This window comes from Callorhinchus milii, unplaced genomic scaffold (genome assembly GCF_018977255.1).
Source record: "Callorhinchus milii isolate IMCB2004 unplaced genomic scaffold, IMCB_Cmil_1.0 Scaffold1, whole genome shotgun sequence".
NCBI classification, from domain to species: Eukaryota; Metazoa; Chordata; class Chondrichthyes; order Chimaeriformes; family Callorhinchidae; genus Callorhinchus; species Callorhinchus milii.
The window spans coordinates 33,659,218-33,675,234 of NW_024704742.1; the positions used below are offsets into that span (position 1 = coordinate 33,659,218).

The following is a 16,017-nucleotide window of genomic DNA, read 5'->3' on the forward strand; positions in this document are numbered from 1 at the left end:
ATAAGCACCTAAAGGAGAGGAGGGGAGAAGTGAAAACATAATTTAATGCACAATAAGAGTTCGGTCCTCTTGTACAAGGCTGGCAATGCAAAAACTTGCAGAATGGAGACGATGGATGGCCAAATCTAAAATCAGTTTGCTACTTTGGCAACAGTTGTTCTTGTTTTGTGTTTGCGTAAAAGTTAGTGTTCGCCCCATTGGCATGCATTCTTCCCTGCAGTGTAAGCAGATCAAATCCACAGCACTAGCAGCCAACTGCAAAATAGAGCTAATCCTTACTAATGTTTCACCTTGCAAGCTCATTGCACACTGGAAGCAAATGTGTGTATATCAGAATTAAATCAGAAGAGCATCCACAACCATATCTTGGGATTCACAATGCTGGCGTGCAGACATGTTGAGACACTACACATGCCTGGAATTCATTTCACTATGTACAGGGTCCGATGGCGGGAAATAATAATGATAATCCTTGCATTTGATGTAGCCCTTTATCATGTAATTGAGACGTCTCAAATCGCTTCACAGGATACAGAGTGAAGTCGATTGATTGTATATTTTGTGGATGAAACAAAGCAGTCAATTGTGCACAGCCGTGCCCCTCAAATCCTGCCCTTTGTTTCCCAATTTTTTCAGAGGGATTATTATCCCCAGAATGAAATCCGCCAATTGACTAACAACTGGGTTCCTACTTATCGCTAGGTAAACAGAAGTACGTGGACTAAGGAAACTTGCCTAAGTTTTCGCTCTAACGGGGAATCGAACCTGTGTCCTCTCGCTTGCAAGTATACTAAGTACTACACTATGGGACTCCACAGCCAGAGAGCCAGCAATGCTCTTACTGTTGCAATCCTGGCACAAACCAGGCAGAAAGATGTCCTCTCTAGGAAACCTGCTGTTCTGCACAAATATTTGTCCGCAGTCCACAGCCATTTTAACCCAAGCCAAGTCTCATGTTGTGCAGACTCAAAGCAAACGGACTTTAATGAAGTAAGGAGTGTTGATGATCACAGTAAATGACCTAACACTATTCACAAAAGATTGGTCTGAAGCTGCAAATGAAATATAAAATGGGACTAAAATGCACTCTGTGCAGCTCAGCAAAAAATTTATGTTCTCGAATTGTAATAATAATTTGATGTAGCACCTTTCACCTCAGGACGACATCTCAAAGCTCTTTGTTCAACAATTTCTCTCAGATGGCAAGGGGATAATCAGTAACTCACCACATGAAAAAGCATCCCATTGTTCTTTGGCACAATGCATGTACTGTTGCAAATACACATTGGAAAATCAGGTTTCTCATGAGATAAAGTGCTTGTTGGATAGGTTCCTCCATGGCTCCGTGAGTTTATTTAGCGAGTAGTTGACCTGCACAGAATGTGGAAGGTTCCAGGGTGCTACAATTCAAAAAAAATCAGCTAGACTATACATACACTGTTCGTTATCTAGTAACCCCTGCTGAGGGCAAGGATCAACCTTGGTTGGGACCCCCACTCCTGCTTTCATCAAAACACATACAAATATACATGGTCAAGCTCACATCTTGGGCAAGATAATGGAGCGTATTGATGGAATCAACCGTGGTAGTTGGGAGCGGTTTGTCAAATGCCTTCATGAGAGAGGTACAGAAAAAAAAGAGGAAAAAGAAATGGTTGCGAACAGTTTGGGTAAAACTCACAGGGGATGGATTCAAAGATACTGACCTTTACCATTTTCAAGTTCCTGTTTGACTTTGTCTGTCACCTCCATTGTTTCACCCTCATTTTGCTGTTTGATTTGTAACATTGTTTTCTTGAGATTGGACATGCTGGCCTTCTGTAGTTTTAAGTATTCCTGCTTCAAATCTATCCACTCTTTCCTGTGAAAAAAATACATAAAAAGGATTATTCGTATCATCACAAAAAATATCTATAATTCTATGTTGTGGTGTCAATAGATTGGCAGGAATTTTCAATTCTTCTGTGAAGTTTCTTCCCGTACACTTTTTCCCCCTGAAACGATGGTGGGATGTGGGAGAGTCAAAGGCCTTCAAGGAAGATATGGAAAAATTGGCACAAAGTATAACAAGATTAGAGCTTGTGAACACTTCACCCTGTGTTGGACTTTTCGACACTCCAGTGTAGTGATGTAATACAAAATTAGATTCATCTTTTTGTTCCACACCACAATGTGCTTAACACCTGTACAATATATATAAATGCAGGTTGTTGTTATTGCATTTAACGCTAACATGTGCAACTGAGAAGTTCAGACAGGATCATCCTCGAGTCATTTTAAAGCAGAGCATTTTCTACTGTTTTAGTTTCAGAATACAGCATTCCACACCAATAAACATTTTATCCAAAGTACACGAAACAACGATTTGTCAAATAATGGATTGCAACCGAGGAGTTTCTCTCTGAAACGTTTCAAACTAACGGTTTCTGGGAGGAAGCCAGTTTGCAAGTGAATTTTCACCCTTGAAAAACAGTTTAATAGTTAACTGGAAATGTTCAGAATAATAGCTAACTGTGCCACATTGTCTACAAAAAATTGTGTGTTAATGTATCATTGTGCAGACTATCTAATGCCATTGAACAAAAGCAGGAATTGAGAAAGGCCCTGGGTCTTCTTGTGATGGCTCTAAGTTCTGCCATTTACAGCTTGTTAACATGCTAGCACCACCCATTGAGGCAAACAGATTTAGATACACCAACTAGACAATGGAAATGCAAATGACCGTCCCCTTAAGAAAAGGTGCCTAATTAAAATCAGAGGATGAAAGATATATAAATATCAGTGACTGAGAAGTCACAGGGAACAGTAGCCTCGAAGACCAGATGGATCGACAAGGATGACGTAAGTGCAAGCATGTAGCAAGCGTTACTTGTATTTTTAGGTTGTGTGTTTACCTTGGGGTTTATACAGTTGGGAGTTTGTAACTGTGATCCATGGAACCAGAGTTTGGATTTCATCATTAACTAGAAGGAGCAAAATCTTTTTGTGTGTCGCCTGCTACGTCAACATAGAAGCCTTTCTGTGATATAATTGAGTAAGTGCTTTTATGTTGAAGTGGCAGTGGGTGCTTGATTCTTCATTTTAAAACCTTCGCTAGTGCCAACATGTGTTTCTTGTCTTGTTATTTTTCCACAAATTCTTGGGGGAAACTTTTAGCAAGCAAATGCCCTTGTGTATTTATTTCAGTGCTTTTCTTAAAGTAACATTAACATGGTGCTTAAAATTTCAGGTTTACGCCAATGCAGAAAAGGAGAAAAAAAGGATGTACTAAAAGTTGGACCACCGTTTTAGCCAGGCATTTCTGTTAAGCGAAATTTCAGCAAGTGTTTTATTTTATGCGATGCTGTGTTTCTATATTCTGCAATTTTAATTTTGAGGTATTTAATTCTAACTTGGATGCTTTTCCAAGTGGGGTGACTGCTTGGAAACCCAATGTGGAGTTAGAAGCAACAAGTAGATTGCTTATTCTGCTACATATATACTTTAAGAGCAAAAATATGAATTGTTCTTTCACCATAGCACCTATGGTGTACCACCACTGCGATCGTGCAATGCTGTTTCTCTGTTCTGGTATTGCACTTCAGCAATGGTGATGCACTGTACAGTACCTTCATTCTCCAATGCAACACTGGTGTGTCATTTTGTGAAAAATAATCTGGATTGTTGGTAAAGGAAATTGTACTATTTTCTCTGCTCCCTTTTTCCCTCCCAAACCTTAAAAAGCCACCTTTTACAACGTTATTGATGGCAAGTGGCTAGTTGCCATCAATAACGTTGTAAAAGGTACATGAGCATGTATAGAATACTGGAATTTTGCATGTAATATAATTTCTTCTAAATGTTCTCTTATTTTAATGAGCTTTCCAACCTTACTGCCTTGTTACGTATCGATACAGCAGTTTTAATGAGAATGTTTTTCACTGTAAATTTGAGAGCCTATTGATCTGGATGGTTTTAGTATGATGCATTTAACCAAAAGGTGTGATGGCCATAATGCAAAATTCAGTGCTGTTACTAGTTACTCTCAACAAATGAGACTTGCTGTTGAGTCACGTAAGTACTCGTATGTTCGGTTCTCTAGTTTACAGGTTTGGTATGCACACCCAAGAAATGTTTTGAATTTGTGTTCTCCAGCTCGCCTAACAGTAAAGCCTTCCTTTATAAGGATCTAGTAAGTGCTTTTCTGTTAGGGAAACTGTAGAATGCATTCTCATCCTGGGAAGCCTTTTCAAGTGTGTACAATACTCGGCAAGTTTAGCTTTTATTTTCTTAAAATCCTTTCGTAAGATGCAAGCGCTGTCCTGGTAAATTAGCCAAAGCACAATGCTCGGTTCAATGTTGGTGCTAATTTTAAACTCAATTCTGAGGTGGGATGCTTTCTGTTTATTCTCTGTAAATAATACTGACCTTTTATGTGTCTTTTCAGACGTTGACATTACTGGTGTTCCTACTGTGCAGATTTACTTCACGCAGAACCTGGTGTGTTCTGTGCACCTTTATACGAATTCCAGTATACAACTCTACTACAATTCTTCCTCAATTTTAACGTCAATGACCTGTGACCTAGTGATCCCGATATGCAAGTACTTGCTGTATCCAAGATGAAGTAAGTGCTTATCATATTGGGATTTCTATTGTAGAACAAATGACCCATTGGTAATTCAGAAAAATCCTGGATCGTGTTGCCGGATGTTTTGAGCTGTGCCAAGAGCTCCCAACATGCTAGCACATGCTGTGTATTGCTCTAGTAAGTGCTTTTATGTTGGGATTTCTGGAGTCAGATGAACTTATTGTGCACCATAAAACGCCGTTTTGTCACGTCCTGTGTTTTAGAGCCTCTAACATGTGAGTTCTTGCAACCTTACTAAGTAAGTGCTCCCATGTTGGGATTTCTAGAGCATAGACAAATTGTAAAACTTCTTCCCAACAGAATTTGTAAACTTGTACCTGGTTTGCTTCTTAAGCACTAAAACCTTGTTATTTAATGCTTTTTGCAATAAAATGTTCTTGTGCTCCAATATAGTTTCTAAATAAAGTCTTAATGCTGCAGAGCCTCTTGTGAAAACTTGCTGCTCTCAGGATTTCTCCTCTCAGGATTTCTACAGAAGAATCTACAGATGTACAAAGAATTTCATCTTAGGAGCAGCAATAGTGTAATTTGGAAGCACCAAGATGGAAGGCTTGCTGTTTTTATCTTCCAGTAAGTGCTTCATATTGGTGTTCTTAAATGCACAAATAAGAAGTTATTGGCAAGAAGCCAATCTTTTCATTCTTGTCCTGTAAACTGATGATGGAAAGCTGTTGCTTTGTTTCTTGTCGGATTTTAAAAATAAATGGATTTACAACTACGATTTTGTTTTTACTTGTCCACTTTTCACATCAGACACTTTTAAAACTTCCCAAGGCGCTTAAATTAGGGAGGTGTTTCAACCCTCTGCAACCAGCAGAGGCCATGCTGTAAATGGGTTCATACTTGTGGTGGGGTGGAGTGTGTTGGTGGGCGGGGGGGGGGGGAAGGAAAGTGAGGAAGTCAATTGTCCGAAGAGGCCAGGCCTCAGAAGGCACATGCGACAATATTGTCCGAAGGGAAGGTTCAGCACGAAAAAAGTTTGGGAGCTGCTTGAGCTGCTGGAGGATTGTTAAACCAGGTCTTTTGGATTCTGGTTCGCCATCTTATTTCTAGTTCTAATTGCACTTCAGCCTTCTACTTCTATGAACTCTTGCATTTTTACTTCTAGACTATATTCTTATAGATCTCGTGGGAGACGTACGGTGAGGTTTACTGCCCTGGAAATGATCTGGGGTCTGATAATAAAACACATGTAATCGGTTTTAAAAAATTACACTCACAATTGTTTTGCTGAAATTTTCACATTGCATCCAAAGCAATAAAAGGATTTACTGTAAAGTGATTCTGGCACAACGTCCCTCCGGCCTGCGGGCTGACCACCTAGCTCCCGGTCTCTGCGTGCGCATTGAACCCTGACCAGAAATGCGCCCTCCCACCCCCGCAGAAATGCTCCCCCTTCTCGGTCCTTCTCTCCCACCACCCTCCTCTCCTGAACCCCATCACTGGCCATCCTCTGCTCCGGCTTGGCCAATCCTCCACTAGGCCTTGGCACTCACTCTTCTCCCCTAGAGCCAGTTTCCCACTTGCTGACTTTCTCTTCAAAATGTCTTAAAGCCCTCCTGATCCATGACTCATCCTGAAGGGGAACATGGACATTCTTGGACTCACTGAGATCTGGCTGTCCCCCGGTGATTCTGTCCCTTGATTGAAGCCCCCACTCTGGATACACCTTTCACTTCCTCAACCTCTGCCCAAACTTCCCCTGGCTCTACTATTCCTCCGGCTCCTTCCCATCTTTTGAACACTTAACCCTGTACCATTCACCCCCTCTGCTTCAAAATCCTCATTTATTGTCTTCCCAAACCGCCTGGTTTCTTCATCTCTGACATTTTCTCCCTCTGCACTGAACTGAACCCCTGATCATAATGGGTGATTTCAACCTTTACCTAAACTCCCCTTGCCCCATTTCCTCTGACTGCCTATGATCACCTCCCCCCTCCCTGATGTTTGCTCAGCCACTGTCAGTGCTCTGGGACACTACCCTGCATGAGGGGCACTGTAGAGCTGCAAGTTGTTGCTGAAATGATTACCAATTTTTTTGCAGGATACTGGGAGAAACTCTTTTATGATCGAATAATGCAATGGGATCTTTAACTTCCACAGGCAGACAAGACAGTACCTTGGTTTAACGTCCCGTCCAAAGGATGAACATCTCTGACAACACAGCACAATGCAGCACCTCACTGGAGTGTCAGCCCAGACTGTATAAATTGAAAGTTCCGACATAGGGCGAGGAGTTCAAAACTACAATCATTTTTGTCCTTTCTGTCAATTTCCGACCTTGCAACCTCCCTACCCCCAGCCCTGCATTGTAGTGTCATCTTAGACGATGTGTTCCCATTCAATGAATCCATGATCCATGTAAATTCCCGAAATTCACCTTCTCTTCTAGAATTAAAATGAAGATTCAGCTAAACAAGGAACCCAAATTACCTACATCTGAAGGTTTGATTCTCTTGCCTGTGGGTCCGTTTGATTTACAGGAACTAGCAATGGCTCTGGGGAAAGCAACCATATGTGGTTCACTCAAACATGTTACCATTATCAAACACTATAAAAACCCCTGTATTCAGAAATTAAATGAAGATGAATGACATCATAAGCGACACCCAATTGTTCCCCCTACATTGTTCCACCCCGAGGTGGAAACAATCGTTTTATTGCCAGTAGATTAACACTGAATTTAGGAGGTTCCCTTTTCAACATTACAGGATAGCTGTAGACTTTACCGTTTCCCAAATAATACTAATTTAATTTAGTGCTACAATGGGATATATGAGACCTGTAAAGGTCAAATCTTGATTCCATCAAGTGATACCCTTTCTCCATGGTGAAAAATATGCATGTGGGCATCTAATGAAACAAAATTCTCAGGTCGACGATATTCATAGGTGAACAAATGATACATTAAAGCAGTTACCCTGCAGTCTGGGAGGGGTAATTACATTTGACTAAATTCCCCCCTTAATTGTATGATTAATTTAACTTACTTGGAAAATACTCTGAGAGGAATGACTTCTTCTTCCAGCTTGTGTCTATCCTTGTGTTTCTTCTTCCGCTTCCTCTTGCTCTTAGACATGGACTCGTCCTTCTTATCTCCAGAACCTCGCTCATCTTCTGTCGAAGCATCTTGGAAATAAAATGATCATTTCATTTCAAATTTGAGCATCTTCTTAGTTGGCTTAGCCAACAAGTGGTAGAACTGCCAACTTTCTGTTCCAGTAAAAACAACTCTCAGAACTAAACCTCATTCTTGATTTCGAGTGATTTCTAAACCCTCTCCATGGCTCTGACATCCTTCCTAAAATAGAGTGCGCAAAACGTAGAAATATCCAACAAGCCTAACAAAAATCCCAACAGGCCTAACCAATGATTTGTACACGTTTAGTACTTATCTCTTAATGAGGGAGATAAAAATAGAGGACTAAGGGGCAAGGATAAGAAGTGGAGGGGAAAAAAGGAGGACTGATACCTGACCGGGCATAAATACTTGCACAAACATAATAATCATCACATTTTGCAATAGCTGGGCCAAATTGCCTAGTTCAGTGCTGTGTGATATGAAATTCTTTGCTTCTGTGCACTCGTGCTTCGTTTATAAAATCTAAGACCCCAATTCAATCCACAACTGTTTGTGGGACACTGTTGTGCCAATTGGCTGCTGTGTTTCGCCCACAAAATATACAGTCAATTCACTTTACAGTATATTCTGTGAAGGACTTTAGAGATGTCTCGAAGACGTGATAAGGAGCTATATCAAATACAAGGATTGTTATAATAGATTTCTTAGTTTAGTCAACTTGCTGTCCCACATTTAAATATTTGAGCATCTGAGCCCCTAGATTTCTTCCAAATTTCCTATCATTCCAAAATATTTTTCTGCATTAAAACTTCATCTGCCATCTATCTGCTCTATGAATTGACTCGTCAGCAGCAACTTGCACTTATAGTGCTTTTCAGGTTGATCAGTATCTCAAAAGTACTTTACAGAACCAGGGGAAACTAGATTAAGTGGGGGTAAGGAAGGAGGTTGCCGAAGGCAAGGTTTAAGTGGTAAGTATTTAGAAAAGATTGAAAGCAGAGAGGGGAGGTGCAAGGCAAAGGGATTTGGGGAGAGATTTCCAAATTAGGGGAATAGTGGTTTCAAGCTTGGCCACGAATGGTGGTATTACACTGAAATCAGTTTGAGATGCTCCTTATTTCTGTGTCACCTACAAATATTCGTGTTGTGCCCCTACACCTCCACCTATAAAATTTTATGACGGATTTAGGACAAGTCTGAAATGGTCTTTGGATCTGTGATGCATCAAAAAATAATAATTGGGTCACTCGATCGATGACTGTTTGTGGGACACTGCTATGCACAATTCGCTGCTGCGTTTCGCCTACAAAATGCACAGTCACTACACTCCACAGTATACCCTGTGAAGGGCTTTGAAACATCTCTAAGATGTGATAAGGTGCTGTATCAAATGCAAGGAGTATTATTATTAGCAGAGATGCATCAGTCACCATTATCCATTAGCGATCCATACAGTTTAGAGAAAGAAAATTCACCTTTAGTCTCCTTTTCTCGTGCTGCTTTCTTTTCCTTTTCTCGGCGGGAGCTGCCCTTGTCACTTGTTTTCCTCACTTTTGCAGACACTCCGTCTTGTTTTTCAGGACTTCTCTTTCGCTTCCTCGCTCTGCTCTCTTCACAGGATTCGGTGCTTGCAGATTTATCCCTTTTCCTTGACTCCCCTTTTGACGAAATGTTCCTGTGCCCATCGGTTTCTGAGCAGTCTGAAGTGGCTCTGCTCCCTTTCCCTTTCTCCTTTTCCAAGACTTCGGTGCTTGTTTCTCTATGGGAATGTTCCATTGCCTCTGCTGCAGACCGGCTGGGGTTTTCAGTCTTGCTCCGTGATTTCTTTTTCTTTTTTTTCTTCTTCTCATCTGAAACGCAGATCAAAATGATACTTAAAAATAAGAACTCTGGCAAAGCAGTGATGTAATTGTTTCCTCAAATAATAAGATGGAAATAGAATGTGTCAGGCCAGGTGCAACACTTCTGCAGTGTTTGAAATCACAAAATGATTTATAAGGTGGATATTAATAGACTGTTTCACCTTGTTGGTGAATCCAAACCAAGGGGGGAGGGGATATAAATAATAAATAGCTAGTAGAAATTAAATAAATTAAATAGTCCACAAGAGTGAGCCTTGTGGCTCTTAAACTCGATCCTCTGGAGAAATGGGGAGCTAGCGAACCTGGGGAAGGTCATAGTGCGGGAGAGGACACGAGCTGCAGAATTCTGAATAATCTGCAGCTTGTGGAGGGAAGAGTTGAGAAGTCTGGTGAGCAGAGAGTTAGCATAGTCAAGCCTGGACATAATTAAAGCATGGATGAGAATTCACTTTACAGTGTGTTCTGTGAAGCGCTTTGGGACGTCCTCCTGACGTGAAAAGCGCTATATCAAATGCAAGGATTATTATTATTATTATTGGTAACCTAAGGGGAGAGGTGGTGGTGGAGGTGGACAATATTACGGAGGTGGGGGAACGCAGGACGGGTCATGCCATGGATATGAAAGGCATTTTAAGTGCAAATTGTTGCTGTTAATGGCTCTTTAGTGACCCCTGCTGGAATAACGTATGCCATTAAATGGATTTAAATTATAATAATAAATATAATCGTTGCATTTGATATAGCGCCTTATCTCAAAGCACTTCATAGAATATACTGTTAAGTGAATAGAGTGTATATTTTGTGGACGAAACGTGACAGCCAATTGCGCACAACAGTGTCCCACAAACAGTCGTGGATTGAGTGACCAAGTTATTAATATTTATTTATTTATTTTGAAGGGATTATTACCCCTGGAAAAGCGATCCGCTACTCGACTAACAACCGGGTTCCTAATTCCCTCTAGGTAAACAGAGGCGTGTGATGTAAGGAAGCTTCTCCAATGTTTCGCCCTGCCTGGTAATCCAACCCAGGTCCTCTCGCTTGTGAGGTAAGAGCTCTAACCACTAAACTACAGGAGTCCAAAATACTGTAGTTAAATTCACTTTACTTAACTATTTCACTCCTCTTTTATGCCAAAACAAATGTCATAGAAGGGAAAGAGTATAAAATAATTTTAAAATAGTGAGCAACTTAAAATACAATCAAGTTATTGGCTGCTATATCATCAGTTGGTACATACCATTAGCACTGCAATCACTGGAGCTGATTACAGTAACTGGTTTGTTCTTTACTGTCTTGGGGAAAATGCCAGGTTTCCTTGGTGCATCTTCTGGAGGATTATTCAACACCTTGGGAGACGATAATAATAGCTTGAGTTTGTGAATGACATAACCTGCAGGAATTTCCAGACCATTCCTCAACTAACTATTGCAGAAATATAATTTTCCTTGTTCCATCTCACGCTTGCCCCACTTCGAACAAGCCGATTCATTGAATGGACTCTTCAGCGATACTCTTAGAAACAGTTCACTTCCGCAAAGGATACCGGAAATTAAATGGAGGGTGAAATGAGCAACCAAAGTGGGAGTTTCAGTAGATATCCATAAATATAGCAAATGGATTTCTAGGTTTTATATATCTGGAGTTTGGGATACAGAACAAGGAGACAGTGTTACATTTGTACAAGCCTTTGTTGGTTGTTGTTGGGTGTATTGGGTTCAATTTCTGAGCAGGCATTATCCCATTCCAGAAAGGAAACCGCAACCACAAAGAGCATTTTCTTCGCTAAGAACATTGAATGCTTTGCTATAAATAGTTGTTGAAGCCAAGTCCATAAAAGTATTTAAAAGGGTATGGGATAAATAATTGAGTAAAGTAACATTGAAGGATATGGAAAAAGAATAAAGGAATTGAATCAAGAGTAAATAGCTCAAATGGGGGAAGCTAGCACCATCTCCCCCAACTTACATGATGTGCCAAATAGGCTTCTGGTAAACATTCTATGATTCGATGGAACAAGCTGAGCGAAGGCGCAGGATAGAGGTGTGGGGTGTGAAAAGATAGGGAAATGCTAGGGCATGAAATTATTTGAAAATGAGAGTGAAGACCTTGAAATCAATCCATTTTGTAAGAGGGAGCCAGTGGAAGGCAATGGAGTCTGGCAAGGAATGGGTTGATGGGGGTGCGGAGCCTGCTACGGGCAAAAACATGGGCGGCAGAATTTTGTATCATTCAAACCCTCTTTCTAATAATAATCCTTGCATTTGATATTGCGCTTTTCACGTCTTCTAGATGTTTCAAAGCGCTTCACAGAATATACTGTAAAGTGAATTGACTGTATATTTGTGGACAAAACGCGGCAGCCAATTGTGCACAGCAGTGTCCCACAAACAGTTGTGGATTGAGTGACCAAATTATTATTGTTTTTTTTTGAGGGATTATTATCCCCGGAAAAATGATCCACCAATCGACTAACAACCAGGTTCCTACTTACTGCTAGGTAGAGACGTGTGGAGTAAGGAAACTTGCCCAACATTTCACCCTGCAGGTAACAGTGGAACAGGGGAAACTGGCTAGGAGTGCAGTGGATAAAACATTTTTGGTGGGAGGTTCGAAAGTGTTGATGAGGGTTTCAGCAACAACAACTTGTATTGATAGACCACCCTTCACCCGTGTCACATCTCGGACAGCGTAACAGCAGCATGGCTTGATGTCAAACAGGAAACGGAAGTGAGATGACTGAAGGCACGGTTGAAGAGGAAAGTCTTCAGGTGTGATATGAAGATCGACAACAAGGAGGCAAGATGGAGGGATTGAGATGGATTCTAGCAATTCGGGGCATAGTGGCTGAAAGCACAGCAGCCAATTATGAAGCAGAGGGGACGAGGGACATACAGAATATTGGAGATAGCTGAGTGAAGGTGGTGGGTAGAGGAGTGGGTGCTAGCAGTGTTTGATGCAAAGTAGGGTTGAAGGTGGGTGATGTGGTGGAGGTGGAGGAAAGCAGTTCTGGTCAGGGACTGGATGTGGGTTAGGAAGGACAACTGGGGAACGAACCAGACGGCAGGGTTGTGTACAGGTTTGGAGATTCTGAGAGATAGGCAAGGATGGTTAAGGATTCCAGAAATGCAGGTGAGAAGATATTGACAGGAGAAAGGCTTCCATCTTGACCATGTTCAGTTGCAGAAAGTTGGCATTCATCCAACTTTCTGCAGCACTTGATTGCTTACTTTAGTTAAAAAAGGTCATTTAAGATTGTCTTAAAAAATTGTGCAGTTGTCCCTCCTCTTGCCCTGTAGAAGCCCTGTACCTCCCTAAAGTAAAAGTTTTTTTTAAAAAAAACACCTCCATCAATAAATAAAATGCATCATTACTGAATTTCAAAATGATTTTTTTTTACCTCTATGGCTTTCTGTGCTTGGGTTATAGTTTCGAATTCCACAAATGCAAATCCTTTTGGATCACCAGACGTTTTGTACCGAGGGATGCTGACATAGACCACGTTCCCACATTTACTGAATACTCGGTCTATCCAACCATGTGAGACGTTTTTGGGTAGCAACTCCTAAAATGTAAAAAATTAAACAAAAAATTAGGTTTTTAAATGTCATTTTTTTAAAAAATATATAAGACATCTTTGCATATGCCAGTTAAATACTGCTTGTCAAATTTCATTTTTTGGCCACATAATAAATTCATCGGAAACACACTCAAACTATTCTCGACAAACTCATTTGAAAACTAATTCCGACTTCTATTCAGTTCAACTTTAAGATAGCTATAATAGGATAATTTAAGGCAGAGGTTACTCTGCTAGAAGAATGATGTTGTAGCTATGTTGCTTTACTCTCAGTCCAACATAAACAGGGCAGTTCCACTGGTACAAGTGTTCGCTTTTGAAAACCCTTCATATTGCTTTCCAAACTGTTCATTTGCCAAAACCACAGCCCATTCTGAACCTGAATCACAAGTGCAATGCCTGGCCTGCGCTAGGTTAGTTGACTAAGACAGCAGCAGGAGCTTTCTTAGTAGGCCAGGAAGGGCAAAATCATCTGTAATTACTGCTCCTCATTTCCATTCAACATTGGAAAATTCATGCACAAATATGTAGTTGTCAACCGGCCTCAGTTGGCAGCACTCTCGCCTCTAAGTCAGAAGATTTGCGGTTTAAACCCCACATCAGGATTTTGAGCTCATTGTCTTGGCTGACACTCCAATGCAGTGCTGGGGGTGCGCAGATGGGAAAAATTGCACCATATTACAATTTGTACTATCAATCTGCTAAACATAAGCAAAACGTTAAATGGCCATTGTTGAAGGTGTCCGGGAACCTTTGAGCAACCAGTCATCATTTCTGTTAGAAACTATGCTAACTTGTGCGAGTTGTTCCTATCAACAGATTTTTAATACATTGATGAGGACAAAGTACTGAAAATAAGGGTAAAAAAAATTATGATCTTTCATACCACATAAACAGTGCGCTCCTCAACATCTTGCGGCCGATCTCCCAAGGCCTGACGTCTTCTTATTTTCGTTCCTTCTACATTCAACTGTAAACAACAACTTCTAAGTGTCATTTCAATCATAGAACTAGAGAATAGTACAGCAGAGACAGATCATTCAGCCCATTCATTGTGTGTCGGTGCTTTTCAAGACACAGGTCACTTAAGTCTAATGAGCACTTTCAGCAGAGGATGGGATGCGTGGGAAGAACATTACGTTGATGTATTAAGCTTTGTTTCTGCCATAAGTATGTCTACAAAATAGTCACTGCACTTCACAGTATAACCAATAAAGCACTTTGAGACATATTCTCGATGTGAAGGACGCTATAGCAAATTTAAGTTTTATCATGATCAATAACAAATGGCATTTATATAGTGTATTTCACATCGAGAGGACATCCCAAGCGTCGGAATATGAGCAGCGATCCTTATTATGATAACACAATCCTTATTGTAATAATAAGCAACAGCACTCCTTAGGATAACTGCATCATCTTAGCTCCTTTATAACCCTGTGGCTAAAGGCAATTCCCATTGCAGCATTAATGTGGTAAAGCAATGTATCAAATGAAAGGATTATATTAACCCAGAAGTTCACAGTTTCAAATTCAAAAGTGGGCTGAGTTAGCAGTTCTCAGCAGTGGGAGTGCTAAAATTGATCTGTTGGAGAGAGGAACATTAGCGATGGTTTCTACTTCCGATCATTATTCAGAGAACCCCCACACATACTGAAGATACATGGATGAGGGCAAGATTGGACTTGACTGAAATGTTTCCAGTGCTCAAACTACCATCAAAGCTCATACACAATTAATGGCAAGGTACCACAAGAAAGTACTTGTTTAATCACATCCCAGTGTAAGGAAGAAAATAAGTCAATTACCTTCAAGAAAGAAGGAAAGGAGAATATCGGAGAAGAAATGTTGGCAAGAAACAAAAAAAATTTCCAAGCATAAAAAGAGAAATGTAAATCCTTGTAAGTCGTTTTACCAAGAAAGACAGTACCAAGGATCAATAATGTGACCTTTCAAATTGTACAAAATTACATAAAGATATCCTTTGATTAAAAATTAAGACCATAAAAAGAAATGATTCATACTCACTTCAATAACTTCTGAGTTTTTTAATGCCCTAGCCATTAATTTAACATCTGTGGTCAGTTTTTTCATTTTGTTGAATGATGTCAGCACTGAAAGGTCAATATCTGTGGAGGGTTTTATTTAAAAACAAAGATTTATTAGACCAGGAACAATGCGGGTCCTAAACCTTCATAATGTTAAACTCTGAGAGATACGATACTACAGGGGTCTTGTAGCGTAGTGGTTAAAACGTTCGCCCCACAAGCGAGAGGACTCAGGTTCAATTCCCGGGCAGGGCAAACCATTATGCCTCTGTTTAACTAGCAATAAGTAGGAACCTAGTTGTTAGTCGACCGCTTTCCGGGAGTAATAATCCCTCCCCCCAAACAAAATTCAATCCACAATTGTTTGTGGGACATCGCTGTGCGCAATTGGCTGCCACGTTTCTCCCACAAAATACACAGTCAATCTACTTTATAAGCGCTTTGGGATGTCTCAACGACATGATAAAGCGATACATCAAATACAAGGAATATTATTATACTCACATCCATCCCTGGACTTCTGTAACTGTTCCTGAAGGAATCGGTCCTTGTGCAAGTTCACGTCACCAAACCAAAACTCAACCTGCTTCTTTATTTCTGAAAGCACCTTGTTGACCCTTGATCTCTTCTTTTTCTCCCTTTCTTTTTTTTGTATGCTGGATTCAGTCTGGGCTGCATCATTCGAGGCTTTATCCGTTTCCCCCATATTCAGACAGCAATCCGATCAACTAATGGGAGAAGAAAACACAAATATTTGAAAGCAGCTGTTGGAAGGAGCCAACTTTTCATATTTAGTACAATCAAAGAATTCCACA

At 40.5% G+C, this 16,017-nt stretch overlaps 1 protein-coding gene across 1 annotated transcript in view; it reads right to left on the reverse strand.

Annotated features, from left to right (window-relative positions):
• The window catches only part of larp7 (La ribonucleoprotein 7, transcriptional regulator), a 35,198-nt gene that overhangs the window by 15,215 nt on the left and 3,966 nt on the right, over positions 1-16,017 (reverse strand). The window contains exons 3-10 of the mRNA XM_007897010.2: positions 15,707-15,930; positions 15,183-15,283; positions 14,041-14,124; positions 12,975-13,139; positions 10,815-10,923; positions 9,188-9,562; positions 7,621-7,759; positions 1,707-1,861 (exon numbers count right to left, since the gene is read on the reverse strand). Of these exons, the coding sequence (XP_007895201.2) occupies positions 1,707-1,861; positions 7,621-7,759; positions 9,188-9,562; positions 10,815-10,923; positions 12,975-13,139; positions 14,041-14,124; positions 15,183-15,283; positions 15,707-15,908 (1,330 nt within the window). The 5' untranslated portion in view covers positions 15,909-15,930. The remainder of the gene's footprint in view (positions 1-1,706; positions 1,862-7,620; positions 7,760-9,187; positions 9,563-10,814; positions 10,924-12,974; positions 13,140-14,040; positions 14,125-15,182; positions 15,284-15,706; positions 15,931-16,017) is intronic.